Raw genomic sequence first — 17,323 nt, forward strand, 5'->3', positions numbered from 1 at the left:
AATCCTCAACACCCCTGCAAGTAGTAATATCCTCATTTTTCAGATGGGGAACTGAGACATGGGGTTACAGGACTCACAAAAAGTCAATATTTAGAAGCAATTCTCAGGAGTCCTGATCTCCAGTCACCTAACCAGATCAGATGACCATGCATTTAAAACATAATAAAGAGAAACAACAGGTTATAAAAAAACTAGCTTACATCTTTGGGAGAGGAAATCAAAGATTATTTAGCAAACAAAGTGATTATATTTACCCTGGGAGCTCTGGGAGGACTCTGTAGAAGAGGAGCTGCTATCAGTGTAGCTCTGTGGTTCTTCTTTCACTTCTGGGAGAGAGGCGTTTCCTGCCTCTGCCACCCTGGATGCCTGCTGCAATGTTTCAGTTACCAACTGCCTTGTCTGCTCACTCACAACCGTAGCTTGAAATGTCACTGGCTTTGGTTTTATGAGAACCTAATAGAAAAAACAATGTTTCTATTTACAGTAAGAGCACTCAAGAAAGGATCAAACATCAATCAAAGAGTTTCTTGAGCTTCAATTGCACACAGTCGCCTGATATGAAATCAAGACAGCATATACAACCCCTACAGAATCCTCTTTTTGTATATTCCTGTCCATACAGAAGCATGGCAGATTCCTACACAACCAATTAGCATCTGTGAATACTAAGAACTATATAGATCATCTAATTTAAGGTCTATTCTTAAGGTCACAAGCTCCTGATTATTATGCTATAAGGAACTAATCCAGTAAAGTACTTAAGCATGTGCTTAACACAAGTGATATATGGGATTGGGCACTAATTTATTTAGACATGCAACAGGTTTTTCTAGTCCTGACCAATTCAGATAGATTCTGAAAGCCTGTATATGAATATAACTTTCTTTCATTTATCGATACAAGATTAAACTTGAACTCTGTTTAGACTTATAGAGTGCCCAGAATTAGGATAGATTCAATAACATAGGGTGCAGAGGGCTAACATACTAGTCTTTTAACTCTGCAGTCTAGAGTTTATGCCTACAATTAGAGTATACACTTAAAGTTGAGAAACCCAGTAACCATATTACATGCCTGTGTACTACAGCTGTCAATCTGTACTCAATGGCATAGGACCAGAATAGCAGGAGTCAGGACTAAGGTTCATTAGAAGAATTGAAGTTTGCAAGGACCTTGCCTACTTTGTACTTGGCTCAAGCCACTGCTATTAAGCCATCAATTTTATGAGCACTAAATTCATACATAAACATAACAAAAAAGGTATCAAACAAAGGTATCTTCACAGTACCTAAATTCCTACATCTAATCATATCAGATTGTTTTGAACAGGTTCTGGCAGACAAAAGGAAGATAAGAATTACCATATCAGAACTGACTAAGAGTCTAACTACTCTGATATCCTGTTGATGCCAGATGTTTCAAAGTCACTCCACAGGGCAGGATTCACCCTGTTTCTTCCCAGTCCCTCAGGTTGACAGATTATGGAGAGATTCCTCCCATCTTTCATGGCCTCAAGCCCGGCTACGTATTTTCTTTAGGCTACAGTTGAAAGCAGTAGCTTCCCTTCAGGAATATGAGCAGCCCTGAAGAATGAGGTGATTTTTATTCCACACAAAATGTGTTCTTAAACGTGCCATTTTTAACCATATATGATTTCCCTTACTACTCTGAAGCAGTGAATTCCACAAGTTAGTCATACATTGCTTAATAAGTATTTCCTTTAATGTTTAAAATGTGTTGCCTTTTAATTTCATCATGCACTTCTTCTATCATAAAACAGAAGACTGAATAGTGCCTGACTGGCCTTCTCTATATATTTCTACCATATAACTATATCTCAGTCCTTTCAATCTCTCCTCACATGAAATAACCTTCTCTTCCATACCTGTAATCCTCTCTCCTCCTCATTATAGCTTCATGCCTTATCTGATTTTGGGACCTTTGTTGCACAGAATGTTTGTTCAACTGTATAAATCTTCCTGAATGATTCAATCTTAATATATTCTGCTTGAGCTTTACAAATACAGTCACTGGCCTCAAAGGTGAGAGTTGGGCTTCTTCCCCTGGAAAGTAATATGCTTAGATACCCATCTAGAGTGCTAATGGAGCACCAAACTGCCAATCTATGTTAGGCTCCAGGGAGAGACTTACGTCATGAAGTGCGTAAGATACACATTACTATAACCAGATCAATTTCACCCCACACCAAAGGCTCTGAAGTGCAAAGGACTCAACACCATGAAGGCTTGTTTCTCTTTTTATAGAAATCTAAGTGTGTTTCATAAGACAGAAGGAGACCTTGCTGTACCTGTGTTTTCCCTTGCTGCCCATAAACAATTTTGGTTGGGATGATTTTGGTGGCTGGCTGGACAGTAGATCCTATTCCTTTCGGCTGTGTGACAATCATTTTTGTGATGGGCCTGGTTGCAGTGATGATGGCAGGTTTTGCTCCTGCTGGCACTGCTTGAATAGTTTTCTCCCCCTGAAGTAAAGGCAAAATGTACATGTTAACTTGCAATGCAATTTCTTCAGTGATACAGAACACCCTCTTATCTAAACAGATGTAAAATTCATATAAGAGGCAGTACAGTGGTTGCTCTGTAACATGCCAACCAATTTCTTTCATCAGGTTGGTTTCAAGGAGTAGGTGCATTTAATAGGAAGTAAATTCAAAAACCAAGTACAAAAATATCTACTCATTTAACCTTACTATAATGAGGAGGCTGATGATGAAAGGACTAGTAAGAGTTTATGTGGCGTTAAGAAAAAACTCTCTTTTCTGGGAAAGTAGAATTTTACAAGATGTTTAAAGGTATACTCAAAACTTTTAAGAGTTGTTCTTTCTCAGTAACAACATCTTAGATTATTAAAATGGACAACACTTTAATATTTTATTTACCTTTTACAATTTATGCTGTTATGAATTTATTTTGGTTTCCACAATGAAACTAGTTTGGCCAGTTTTATTTCTAATTCTCGTGTGGTTTTCTTGCAGGTGTGGTGGAGGGAAAAGGTGGCTTTCAACAGTGCAAGGGAATGTTCACTTTTAATTTGTTAAGCACATACAGATGCTACATAAGACACAGCTATCAAGATAATCTCTGCTTCAAAGAATTCACAAAACAGAAAACAGAATCCTCTGCAACTCCTTTGCAAACATGCTTTAAAAGCAAGTTAAAAAAATACCAAATCTTTATTAACATTAATTTTTATAAAGAATTTTACCAAATCTAAATCTGGAGTTTACAATGTTTTGACAGTTTGTTCCTTTAATCTATTTTATGTTATTATGCCTATCACCGGGATATCCAGTACAGCTGGTCAGGAATTTTCCAACAAAAAAAATTTTTTTTTTTTTAAATCAGAAAATGCCGATTTGTCAAAATTGAACCTTTTCATGGGAACGGTTCTATTTCAGCTAACTTCCAATGGACCCCAGGCAGACCAGACTCCTGTTAACTTGACAACAAAAGTCTCCTCAGTTTCACTGCTGCCATTTAGTGGTTGGCAGCAGTAAAACTGTCAAGAGTCATTCAATTTCGTTCAGCAGCTGCCAGGGCTTCCAGGGTCTCTGGCTCTGCTGCAGGCGATGCTGGGGAGCATATTTTGTTTTGGAACATCACCTTCTGGTGTTTCTTAAATAATGCAGGATTTCAGTTTAGTGAAAATCTGAGTTTTCAGCTTTTCATCCTAATTCAGGATTGCCGTGAAAAGCTTAGAAGTAAAGGGTATACTTAACTAACAGATGTACAGCTTGATATAAAATTTTACAAACGACATTAAATGTGCAGAATATTTGAAAAAGGACCCTCCCTTCACACATTGGATCAGATGAGATCCTATTCTCACATTAAAATAATTGGTACAAGAATCCAGTCATTTTGTATGGCTCCATCCTTTTTGGACTGGGCAGCCTCTGTAACCCAGAGACAGCTGGACAGGGAATTCAAAGAAGGAGAACATATGAGGCTTTAACCCAACTTTAACAGTCCCTAGTGAGCCTCCGCTTTTGTTAACTGCTCTAGTCCCTGACCTAGGCCCACGCTACATCTGCTAGACAGCTAATGAGAGTTCTGCTAGCCAGGACCACTATATGAAACTAAGTTTATTACAAATAGAGAAAGGCAGAAGGCAACACACACACTTACTTGGTCTACGGATTCTAGACTTAAAACTCTTGCTTACCCCAGCATTTAACAATGTTGTAACAACATTTTTGCCTGGAAGTCCTTGAATAGTTGTTCCTTTTCCAGTAGTCTTTTGCACAACAATCACATTGGGCTTGGATGTCATTGGGATTGTAGTAATTTTGGTTGTAGTTCCTTAAAGCAAGTGGGAAGAAGAGAGGCTTGGGTTAAAAGTGATGAGGCTCATTTATTTTTATGTATATATTTCATGTAACTCTAGAATCTTTATAAAAATGCTTTGGGTGCAGCATAAGGAAGATAATTAGGGCTTCTGATTTTCAGTTTTAATCAGTAAACACCAATAAAACACCCCGGATACAAAAAAATAAAATAAAAATGAAAACAGTGTTTATCCAATAAACACTGGAAAAACACCAGAAATGGTTACTTGTATATAAGGGCTTGTTTATATGGAGCAGTAATACGGACAAGGGATGTGACTTCTAAAGCATGCTAATATGTTGCACATTATGTGGTCCAGGTAGACCCTGCTGGTGCGCACTAAAGGTTCCCTAATGTGCTTTAATATAGTGCTACTATGTTAAAGCACACTAGGGGACATTACAAAGAGATTCATTACTCATTACAATGTGTACAAAGAGAAAGTCCTGAACCACCCCGATTTTTGGAAAGCTATATAAAACTTGAAAATTGCTAAACAAACCCTGAAAAATGAAATTGATATAAACTGAAAAACAGAAGCCCTAAAGATAATCCTACCATCATGGCAGGTTTAAATGCAACTGAAAAAAGTTAAACTGCTAAAGAGACGACATTTAATGCGTGACCTGAAGCCAAGCATGTAGGGCGCACAATAACTGCAGATCCTGTAAGGGGAGCACAGAGCCGAACAGTTTTTATGGTTGATACAAACCAAAGGACAATTTCTGAACAGCTATCATGGAAGGTACAGGTACAAATATTATGGTTGTGTGCATTTTTCTTTGACATATTCTGTAAATATACACATTAGCTCCGGCTCTCAGTATTGCAAATTTTGGGCATCCCTGTGCTAAAAGAAAGTTGTCTACCAAATAAATTACTTCAAATAGAAATAAAGATTGAAAATTGTAGATCAAGCAATTCTATCTTTAGCAGATTTTGCAAGAGAAAAATCTGAGAGTTTACACCTTATAAAAGGGAGGTTTCCCATTCAGGAGAAAGCTGTTCATATGCTGAGAACACATTAACACTATTTTCTCTCTTTTCCATCAAGGGAGGCCAGGTTTTTACTATGGCTAATGTATGGGAATACAGAATTCTGTTACTGGAATTATAAGACAAACTTTTGGTTTCTTTCACAGCATTATTTTTCTTAAAAAAAACTCTTTCCTTTTGAACCCCAGAGTTCAGAAGACATTTTTCTACTGATGAACTTCTTGTTCTTCTTCCCTCCTACCATATAATAACTTGCCTTTAGTGGCTTCTTGTTTATTTACAATGACCCTTTCTGAACAGCTTCTCACAATGGCTAACAGAACATACAAGTCACCAGTGGTATCAATCTGCCCATTTTAGTAATTACTTTTCTGCTCAGATAACTACCACTTCTGTTTTTCCCTAAAAATAGTTCCAACTCTCTGTAAATACATCACACCTAGCTGCTGAAGTGCATGCCAACAAAGAATCCTGGTCATCAACTTCAACCCATCATTGATACCTGGGCAGCTACTTCATAACACATTCCAGATTTAAAAATACATTTAATTTGTACCAATTTTGAGAAAGGGAAATAATTCTAAGATGGTGAAAGTAGGGTTTCTCTCAATTCTAACCTGTTATGAACCTATGAAACCCCTAGTGAATGCTCCACTGAATGGAAAGATTACTTAGATGCCCTGCTCAAAACCTGCATTATTTTCAGCACCTCATGTACTATGCTTCCTTGGAATAAAGGCCAACTACTGATCTCAAGTGCACAGGTTGGTATCAAAGGACAATGGTGCATATGCCATTCTATGAAACCTCCACTAGATCTAGAAATCTCATCAATACTCTGCAGAGATGCTCTCTGCAGGCTACAAAAAAACTAATTTTTTTTTTACTCCACCCGCATTTCCAAAGGAGCTGATATAACCCTCCCTGCCTTCTACAACGTATCACTAATCGTTTTTCCACTCATCAAGCTTTCTTCTGGCTTCTCAGGCTCCTCTTACATTAAGATGCTAAAAATTTGCTTCCTTCCTAAATCTAAGGCATGCCCTAACCCCTGACAATATCTCCTTCCATTCTTCAACACCTTCACCCTCCTTCTCGTTCCTCTCTTATCAATCCGCCATTTCTGATATGTCTAAAGAAGAATAACTCTTTTACAATAATTGGTCCTAAATGCAAAAAATATTTTCAAACATGTACCAAAACTATTTGTCTGTGTACCCACAGAGATAAATCAAACGTGAGGCCTAAAGTATTTGCGTGTCTCTAGAAGTTTTGTATCTCAGATAAGGCTTTATACCAATACACCTACCAGAAACAATATTACTGCTTATAATCTTGCCTCCCAGTGTAGCCAGCGATTTCGGCACTACAGTAATGATGCTGCCACTGGTTGTTTTCACATAAGTGGCAGCGCCTGGAGTTCCAGCCATCCGAGCCCCAATAGAGGGGCTTACCGTTGGACGAGTATATGTTGCTTGTGTCCCTATTTCAAAGTAAAACAATAAAAACAGGCTTGCAATTAAAATATGAAACACTATGAGTATTGCAAATTGTGAAAGAAGGTTTAGATCAAAGAGAAGTATTTAGTTCCACTATAAGAAATTGAACATAGGGACAGAGGAGAGGAAGGGACCTCTCCTGGGTCATCAAGTCCAGTCCATTGCTATCTACAGGCAAACTCACCATACAATCCTATTCATAAATTTATCATGCTCCATTTTAAAACACTAGTTAGTTTGTTCGCCCCCACTACTCCTATTGGGAGGTTGTTCCAGAACCTCACTCTTCTGATGGTTAGAAATCATCTTCTAATTTCCAGTCTAAATTTATTCATGGCCAGTTTATACCCATTTGTTCTTGTGCCAACGTTGTCCTTTAGCTTCAACAGCTCTTCTCCCTTCCTTCCATTACCCCTCTGATGTATTCATAGAGAGCAACCATATCCCCCTTCAGCCTTTGACTGGATACAGTGCTATTTATCATTACCCTTTAAGATCCTCCAGCTAGTTTTCAGTCGGCGTCACAACGTTCAGATACATGCTAATTTAAATTAAATGAAAGATTTCATAAAGCACTGTCTCAAACGTTTTGTCTATCACATTTCAAGTTAAAACTATTCTAGTTGGTAATGGATTTGCTCTTTATAAACTGATGACCTTTATGTTCATGGCTCTGTTGTTCACAAGGTGTTTAGATTCTCTCTCAATATTTGTCCTTTATTTTATTATGGGCCAAAGTGAGGATGTAATTTGCTAGAACTGATCTCTTCCTCTTTAAGAAGAGTGGGGAGAGAGCACATAAACCAATAGAAGTGGCTTAAAAGAATTGATGTCCAGCCTAAATTTCGCTTAGTGAAAGTTATACCATCACTCTTTATAATACAATAATTACTACAATAATAAATACAACTATACATTTTAGAAGTATTTATGAATTCAAGCTAATCTTCTCAATACCCAACAGATAGATAGACCTGGTGTCTGTTTCCTTTCTCCTATTAACTTCAATGGGAGCAATACAGGGCCCACAGAATTAAGGAACTCACTCTAAGGCTACATCCTCACTACGGGGGGGGTCGATTTAAGATACGCAAATTCAGCTACGCGAATAGCGTAGCTGAATTCGACGTATCAGATCCGACTTACCCTGTTGTGAGGACGGCGGCAAAATCGACTGCCGCGGCTCCCAGTCGACGGCGCTTACTCCCACCTCCGCTGGTGGAGTAAGCGCGTTGATTCGGGGATCGATTGTCGCGTCCTGACGAGACGCGATAAGTCGATCCCCAAGAGATCGATTTCTACCCGCCGATTCAGGCGGGTAGTGTAGACCTAGCCTTAGTCACAGAGTGAGTCGGGGGAGAGGTAGAATATGAACTCAATTCCTCACTACCAGTCCCATGCTCAGTCCTCTCAACCACTACGATTAACAGGTATTAGTTATACTTCTGCACATATCTATGATTCTATGATAGTGCAGACTAAACATTGCAGACCTCTTCTTTGTTGCTAAAAGTTATTATACAAAACAGCTAGATTGAATTGGGAAACCTAATATTCAAAACTGGTCTGAAGAGAGAAAGCAATTGGCCTAATCAAGATTTACCAATTAAAAATGAAAAAAACCTCACAAAAAATTATATTCCAAACACTCACTTTCACTTGTTTAAAATGTATCAGGATAATGTTTTATCTGGGTAAAGAATTTAAAGGTGAATTGAAAAGCTAGACTAAAAATTGAGTTAAGCACAGATTTATACCACCTACCCCAACATGTGTGGCGCACTTAGCAAAGAAATGAATTTTGATCAAACTTTAAAGAAAGTCAGCCTTGCCCCATAATCTTCTTCATACATCCAACACTACCCTAACACATCAGTCTGTAACATTGCTGATATAGAAAGGAAGTGTCTCTACTGGTGAATACATAGAATAGAGTTGGGGGATCTGGGTTCTATTCCTGGCTCCTCTATGCACTTACTGTGAGACCCTGAGCAAGTCAACTGTCTCTCAAATCCCCCATCAATAAGACAGGAATAATGATATTTACCTACCTTAAAGGAATGTTGAGAGGCTTAATTCATTTGTTTGACATCCTCTAATATAAGGTGCTACAGAAGTGCAAAGTATCATCATCATCATCGGTTTCAGTGACATTTCTCTCTCAACCAGTGGGAAAGGAATGATTATACTTATGTGTGCCAAGTCAAAGAGAGTACAAGAGAGATAAAAGACCACTCAATGGTAAACTTGAGAGTTTATAATACAGTATTTTAGTATGACAAGGATAAATGTCCTAACCTAGTATGTGACTATCAAAAGGTTTACAAATTTGCTGTTATACCCTTTTTTTAAATAAACAATGAACAAAATGCTATTTAACCCTGCTAAACAGGGTTTATTATCGGTATTGCTGGGTTTACCCTCCCTTACCTTCTAAGAACAGTAACTTACCAGTGGGAGTAGTGACCAGTTTAGTTGTCATGATAGTCCCATTACTGCTAACCACCATAATAGGTGAATTGCTACTGCTGGGCAAAGTCGCTGTAACTGGTTTGGGTAGGATTTTACTGGGCTGCACCTGTTGAGTGATTATTTTAACACCTAGGAAAGGAGAAAAGTCACTGTTAACATACAGGCACAAAAAGTTACTTGCTGAAATTTTTCCTCAGACCATGCCCTAATGGGCAAGTAGCTGCACAAGGCTTTTATTTTTGAGCCAATATATTCCTAAGCCTAAAAATAATATTTAGATTTTTTGCTAGTACCAAGACAACCACCACCTTCACCTTTCATGTGCCTGCTGCCACTTCTTAACTACTCCGATCACCACCAGTGCTTGTGGCACCATTAAGTCATGTGATCTAGTGCAGAGGTTTTTAACCTTCTTTGGTCCATGACCAAATATATCTCCCCAGGACCCACTATGTTAATCAATATCAAGTTGGTCTCAAACCAATGAAATATCTAAAAAATGCATCCATATATTTGTCAGTTAAGTCTCTTCATTATCATATACTTTATTAAGAATTGTTAAGTTTCATTTTGATAGCAATCAAAAATATGTAGAAATGAGAGTGCTGTTGGGAGCAAGGGTGACACTGGATTCAGGAGCTCAGGGTGAGGAGGCTTCTCCCTCCCACTCTGAACTCGTCTCTTGAGCTGGTGCTGCCTTGGAGCTGCAGTGGAATTGGGATGAGGACAGGGGCTGACCAGAGACAAAGAGTGAGGGAGTGAGCAAGTCGCTCCTCTCCCCTTCTAATGGACCATACTGTCTAGGAGGATTTGTCTTCTCTTCCCCACTCCTAACCTGTGGGGCATGACCCAGCAAACACCCCTTGGGATACACTTTTGGGTTGCAACCAAAGGTTTCAAGTAGTCATGATCTAGAAGTCAGAGCAAGAGTTTATCTAGGCCAAGTGGGTCCTGAGTTCTACTCTATGCTAAGTAGATGCACTGATTTGTTGGCTGAGTTATTTGACCCTTATTGAGTCAATACAGAGGGAATACTAGATAAAAAGCAAAATCTCAGTTAAAACATCTGACCTAAGCTTTCCACAGCAAATACGTATTAGAAGGTAGGCTAAAGCTGACTTTATGTGAGGGATTTTAAAAGGTGATAACCATCTTGAGTTTAAAAGCATAGTAAAAGACAAAGACTGAAGCAAGACAATGCAGCTATTTTAAATTTGAACTTCTTTTGTACTTGCTACTCCTTCTGTACCAGTTCTTTGTATGGAGCAGACACAAAAATTATAGTTACTGATTAAGTGGTGAGCAATGACTGTGGAGTGGAGGCATTTTATAGTGTTCATTAATGGACTTTTTATCTAAGCGATGGTCTCATAATCCACGGGACATTTTATCATAGATTCCCACCACCACCCTGCGGTCCTATCTTTTTTAGTTACTCTGACCTAAAGGGTCTAGAACTGAAAAAAAATATATGTTCCCTTACTACAGTGCTGATTTCACGTGCATTAATATAAACCAAACAAGGACTGAATAATACTTTGCACTTTTATAGCACTTTTCCTTAAAATTTTCTAAGAGCTTTACAAATATTACTTCTCAACACCCCATGAGGTAGGTATTAGTAAACTATTTTACAAACAGATCAAACTGATGCAGAGAGACTAAGTGACTTGCCCAAAGTCAACTGTATTAACCAGAGCTAGAACCAGAATTGGATATATCAAAGGAATCAGTGTTAGAAACAGAATCCAGTCCAACTTTCAGTTCTAAGTACTGCATTTGCTATGACAAAAGTCAATGTAACTTTTTGGTTTTTGAACCCAATAGTAGCAGTAAGAGATTCATAGATTCTAGGACTGGAAGGGACCTCGAGAGGTCATCGAGTCCAGTCCCCTGCCCGCATGGGTGGATGGGTGGATGGATTACCTTTAAGCTTAAGTGATATAGCTGAAAAGCTGTTTGTTTGCTCAAATGTTTAAATCTTCAGAAAATTGCCATCTTCCAGGTTGCCCACCAAACTATTGTTTACAAGAGCATGCGTATACCTTTACAATCTCTAAAGGTAGAAAGAAAACTTCCTACTTAATAAGAGATTCATTCTCTTTTGTACCAGGGAGAACAGAAAAACACCGAAACACTTTTCCACAAAGGTAAACTAAAATTATTACCTACACATGCTCTGTTAACCACCTTTTCTAGTTTCAGAGCCAAATTCTGCCCCGAGGTGCCTCCCACTGACGTCAATGAGAGCTGCCTGTGCACATTCCAGGGCAGAATTTAGCCCTTAGTTCTTGTATGGTAGTCAGACTTCACTCATTACCAATATTGCCCAAGTTTAATTCCAACTACCTGATTCTTGTTTGATCTGAATGGTGGGCTTGATGCCAGGTGGCAACTGACACTGTTGTGATTGCTGCTGATGTGCTACAGGAGAAGACTGTGACAGCTGCTGCTGGGTCTGTTGTATTTGATGCAGCTGCTGTTTTGGGGTCTGCTGATGCTGTTTGGGAAACTGTGTTAGAATCTGGGTTGGGGTCCCCACCAAGCTTTTTGGGGAAGGTAGTCTGGTGGATGCAACTTTAATCGCCGACGTGGACACACCTGTGAAAGAGCAAACAAATGTGGATTTAACAATGAACCAAGTGAACAAATTTCTGTTCTTTAAATGCAACATAGCCACTTTTCCATTGCCTTTACTACTGTGAAAAGCACATGTAAGCATGCACAGGATCTGACAAGATGCAATGCCATCTTTCAATTCCAAAGTACCCAAATTTAGAGACAAAGAAAACTTTACGTAAGTTATCAATGTGTCAGCACAACAGGGTAAGATGGTTCTCAACTAGGGGTATGCGTACCCCTAGGGGTATGCAGAGGTCTTCCAGGGGATACAGCAACTCATCTAGATATTTGCCTAATTTTACAACAGGTTACATAAAAAGCACTAGCAAAGTCAGGGCAAACTAAACTTTTCTACAGATGACGTTTATACTGCTCTATATACTATATACTGAAGTGTAAGTACAATATTTATATTGATTTATTTTATAATTATATGGTAAAAATGAGAAAGTAAGCAATTTTTCAGTAATAGTGTGCTGTGACACTTTTTATTTTTATGTCTGATTTTGTAAGCAAGTAGTTTTTAAGTGAGGTGTAACTTGGGCTATGCAAGACAACTCAGACTCCTGAAAGAGGCACAGTCGTCTGGAAAAATTGAGAGCCACTGAGATAGTTAATGTAGAGATCATGCTCCAAAGAGCTTGCAGTCTACTCGGTGCTTTTTGAAGTATAATTAACATAACCCCTCCCTTTCAAGGTTGACCTTTTTTAAACTGCAAGACAATAAAACATTTACAGTGCAATAAAAACTGTTAGAGGTTGAAAGAAAATATGGGGCCATCAAGAGCATTAACACTAACCGAGAATGTTTGTCAACGTGAGTGGTAGTCTTTGGAAGGATAACCAGCTAACGCCCTCTATTTCACAGTATGTGTGCAATACATAACTTGGAAATCAGAAGCAGTCTTGAACAAGGTAAGCAAATCCAAGTCTACTTATCAAGGTATAACAATCCTGTATAGTAATAGTGATTCAGACTACATTTTAGGCATGGGTATTTTTAGTAAAAGTCATGGACAGGTCATGGGCAGTAAAGAAAAATTCACAGCCCATGACCGGTCTATGACTTGTACTATATACCCCTGACTGAATCTTGAGTGCTGCGGGGGAAAAGGGGGTCAGGGCACCACGGTGCTCGGGGGGTGGGGGGGTTTGGGGAGGAGGGCAATGCATGGCCCAGGACCCCCGCAGCAGGGGGGCTTGGGGAGAGCTGGCAGACTCCCTTCCTGGCTCCGTGCAGCTCCCCGTAAGCGGCAACATGTCCCTCGGCTCCTAGGCGGAGGGGCAGCAAGGGGGCTCTGCATGCTGCCTCCACCCCGAGCGCTAGCTCCACAGCTCCCATTGGCCAGGAACCACAGCCAATGGGAGCTGCGGGGGCGGCGCCTGCAGGCAGAGCCCGTGTACAGAGCTGCCTGGCCGCGCCTCTGTCTGGGAGCCAAGGGACATGTCACTGCTTCTGGGGAGCCCCCTGAGTTAAGTGCCCCCGGGATCCCTCACCCCCTCCCGTGACCCAACCCCCTTCCCTGAACCCCCTCCCATACCCAAACTCCTGCTACTGCTGGGGGTGGGGCACGGTGGCCCGAGACTGTTCCAGCAGCGGCTGGTGTGACTGGCCATGGGGCTGCCTGAGCTGCTCAGGTGGCCTCTGCGCCAGCTGTACCGGACGCTGCAGAAGTCACAGAAATCCCGGAAAGTCTGTGACAAACTCGCAGCCTTAATAGTGATTAAAACAAAGCCTGCAATAAGAACTCCACCTTCCCATTTTAAGCCATCACTTTAAAGTATTTCCATTCCTCCCTCCGACCAGGTTTCCAGTAGAATCTGGCTCAATCTATAATTCTAAAGACCACTTCCACTAGGCAACACGTTTTTGCCAGACCTTTGGGAGGCCACCGGACATTTTTACTTTGCCATGCAGGAAGTGGAGTGTGAAAGTTATCTTCCTGCTTCAAGGAGTTAAAATAATAAACTCAAAGGTTTCCTCAGAAATACTGTAAGGGAAAAAAATGCCTCGCATCACTATTTTCTGAACTCCTCTGACCAAAATTAAGAATGCAGACAAACTATAGAAGAACCTATATCAAATCATCGTATACCAAAAGAAAAGTTCATGGCAATACAGGAAAAGACAGTGTGGGAAATGCAGGGAAACAGTAGGGGAATCCTTTGGGTTCCAAAAGGGGCTGTGAACACTCTTAGGAGAGAAGGAGGAAGGGGAAGAAAATGAAGAATATGGGCCTTGAAGAAGTACTTTATGACAGCCAGTGTGATCTATCATATTTAGTTATGACTAGAAGCCAGCAACTCCTGATTTCAAATCCCAGCTCCGACAGATTCCCTCTGACCTTGGGTAACCCATTCTCTACTCAGTTTCTCTAACTCTAAAATGGGGATAAAATTTATAAATACTTCTCCACCTCACAGAAACGTTATGAGGATTAATTGGTAAATACTCAAAAAGTGATCTGAAGACTAGATATGCCAAGTATTATGATTTATCTATTTTTGGGTTTCATTTTGTGAGCCTGTCTAAACAAAAAGAAATTTCCCCAAAAGATTACCCCCAGAAAACTTAGTTACTTTTCATATCTGCGATGGGTGGGGGAGTGTCAAGGCTGATTCCCCACTCTGGCACTTCAAGTGCAGAAGGTGGGGGCCCACAAAGATTCTAAAAATTATACTGGCCACTCCAGGCTTGTATTAAACTTCCAAGGTTACAGCTTCTCTCTGACCTTGGATGGGTAGATGCTGCCACCACCCAAATGCAAAACCTCTTGGAACCCAGGAAGGTGCACGTGGGAATTCCTTCCTGTGGGGTACCCTCAAGCCCTTTCACCCCACCTCTGGGGAACAGCTGAGAAAGAAAAACAAATAAATCAGCTGTTGCCACCAGCTAACTAAAAAACATGTGCACAAACCTCTTAAGACACAAAAATCCAAATCCTGTTCTTAAAAAAGGTAAATTTTATTAAAAAGAAAAAGAAAGAAAATACATCTGAAAACTCAGGCTATTGCTAGATTTTTAAAAGAGTAATTCCAAAAATTAAGCACACAAAATATTTTTTGGGAGGTTCAGCTTAAAGGTTACAAGCAACAAAAGCATCTGGGGTTAGCACAGAGGAATCCACAAGTCATAAGAAATAAACAAAATAAACCTAATCACGTCTTTCTACACATTTTCTGATCTACTTACATATCTGGGTTCCAATTAAACAATTCTAGGTATGATTCTGATGATTTTCATACCTGGCCTTCAGCTTCTCACAGCATAACTGCTGCCCTGTTTCCCTCTTCCCGGGAGAACAACAACAGACACAAAGGGAAAGTTTTTTCCCAATTTTAAAAAGTTCTAGCCTTCCCATTGGCTCTTTTGGTCAGGTGCCTTACTTTACCTGTGGACTTTTTTTTAACCCTTTACGGGCAAAGCAAGTAGAGAACAGCTACTAACAGGGATTTTATAGCTAACTGGCTGGCTGGGTGTCCATAAAAGCGAGTTACTCCCTCGCCCCCTTCATTTATCACAGGGAGTGTTTTAAAGATTAATACAAGTCAGTTTGCGGTTACAAGTTTTTAAAACTGCAGTTAAGTCACATTCACAGTGGAAAGCTGTATAATATTTTCTGGCAAGATTCTCTTTGGAACTATACGATTTGCATATATTAATTGTTGAGGGGAAGAGAAGAAATCTGGATTAAGGATTTGGTTATAGAATACAGTGGACTGGCTGCATTGAGAATCAGATGCATACATATTGTTTTCCATGTTCCATGCACTTTACAAAGTATATGTACTGAGATTAGCGGCAAACAAGTCTGTCTCAAACAAAGGAATGTGTGCTCTGCTCAATTAACATTTAAGCAGTAAACAGAATCATCAAGCAGGTAGGGAAATAAAGGAAGCTCAAACAAGGACTACTATACCAGTAAAAGTTTTGATAAACAACAACTGTCATACCTTGTGCTACCGTTGACATAACCACTGATGGTGTTGATGACACCACAGCAGTCACAGCAATGGTATTTGGAGTGGAACAGTTGCTGCCGCTACTGACCAAAGAGGACTGAGAAGCTGTTATAACCACTGGTTGCTTCTGAGTAGTTGAGGCAATGACAGATGTTGGAACAAGTTTAGTGACTGCTGCGTAGTTGTGAGACTTGGAGAGAATGTTGGGTACAAATGTTGAACTTGGAGAGGTGGTTACTATGATCACCTGAAACAACAAAAATTAATTAATCACTCACACGTGTTTAGAAGTTTTATAGCAACTTTGTAATACACTACACACACACACACACAAAATGGTATTTAGTTTTAGTGCTCTTAGTTTAGAGTTCATTTGCAGATCTGAATACACTTGCCAGCAGCAAATAAAAAGTTTCTCTTGGTTGGAGGCAGGGCAGCTAACCCATCAGTTTCTGAAGGGATAATATTTTCATTTAAAATGGATACGTTTTTGCTTTTGGGTTATGAAGAAAACAGTATGTATGTGACTAAAGTAGTGTTATCTGATGTTGCTGACAAATTGAAACAAGCCAGGTGTTTCAGTTCATCTCACTTGGGCACAAAGTCTGAAGCCTGACTGTCACCATCACTCAAAACTGCTCCATGTCTGGAATTTCAGGAAGGTTTGTCACATATGTAAAGATGATAAAATGAATCTAGTGAGGAATACTGAAATTGTATAGCATCCTTTCACTGGTAAAAGGTTATTTGATTAGCTGACCAACAGTAAGTTATTCAGATTTTTAAGAGGAACATCTGTTTATTTTGTTAAAGACATTTATTGAAAATATACTGAAGCTAATCTTGGCAGTTTTGAGAAATGCCAAAAATTTGGTCCTCTAATCACTTTGTCAAGAGGTATTGAAAAAAGATGCGAGGGTAACAGTTGCCACTGGACTTGACTAGTAAGAGTAGTTACTAGATTGTCCTCTTTTGTATAAAGCTTTATGCAATAGAAAAATGGAAGAGCATTGACATCTTTCAGTGGGATCTATGAATTTTCCTCCAACCTACTGAATTATCACCACAATCCTGAAAAATGGTATAAAAGAATTCAAGAACCACATTCAACATCACTTATTGTTTAAAGAACTGCATATCAAATTCAAGCCTAATCCCAAACCTCAATAATCCTTTAAAATTACTAAAGCAGCATTATCGCTTTGGTTGGAAAGTATGATATACAAACTCAATTTAGAGAGTATCATGATAACAAATTATGCAATATACAAAAACTACACTTCCTATTAGAACAAGTTTAGATCTTGTCATTGTGTATTAGCATGGGACCTGAGTGAGATTTCACTTATAAACTGAAGTATGCATATAAAGCAAAATGAGAAATATTATCTGTTGGAAGGTTTTTGAGAACAAGTGATAAAT

General features: G+C 39.4%; 1 protein-coding gene across 1 annotated transcript in view; it reads right to left on the bottom strand.

Moving 5' to 3' along the window:
- The window catches only part of EMSY (EMSY transcriptional repressor, BRCA2 interacting), a 50,915-nt gene that overhangs the window by 15,167 nt on the left and 18,425 nt on the right, over positions 1-17,323 (bottom strand). Inside the window, exons 8-14 of the mRNA XM_065407417.1 lie at positions 15,893-16,148; positions 11,666-11,917; positions 9,296-9,445; positions 6,655-6,828; positions 4,186-4,322; positions 2,309-2,482; positions 255-453 (exon numbers count right to left, since the gene is read on the bottom strand). Coding sequence (XP_065263489.1) covers positions 255-453; positions 2,309-2,482; positions 4,186-4,322; positions 6,655-6,828; positions 9,296-9,445; positions 11,666-11,917; positions 15,893-16,148 — 1,342 coding nt within the window. The remainder of the gene's footprint in view (positions 1-254; positions 454-2,308; positions 2,483-4,185; positions 4,323-6,654; positions 6,829-9,295; positions 9,446-11,665; positions 11,918-15,892; positions 16,149-17,323) is intronic.

Source organism: Emys orbicularis, chromosome 1, assembly GCF_028017835.1.
Source record: "Emys orbicularis isolate rEmyOrb1 chromosome 1, rEmyOrb1.hap1, whole genome shotgun sequence".
Classification (NCBI taxonomy): Eukaryota; Metazoa; Chordata; order Testudines; family Emydidae; genus Emys; species Emys orbicularis.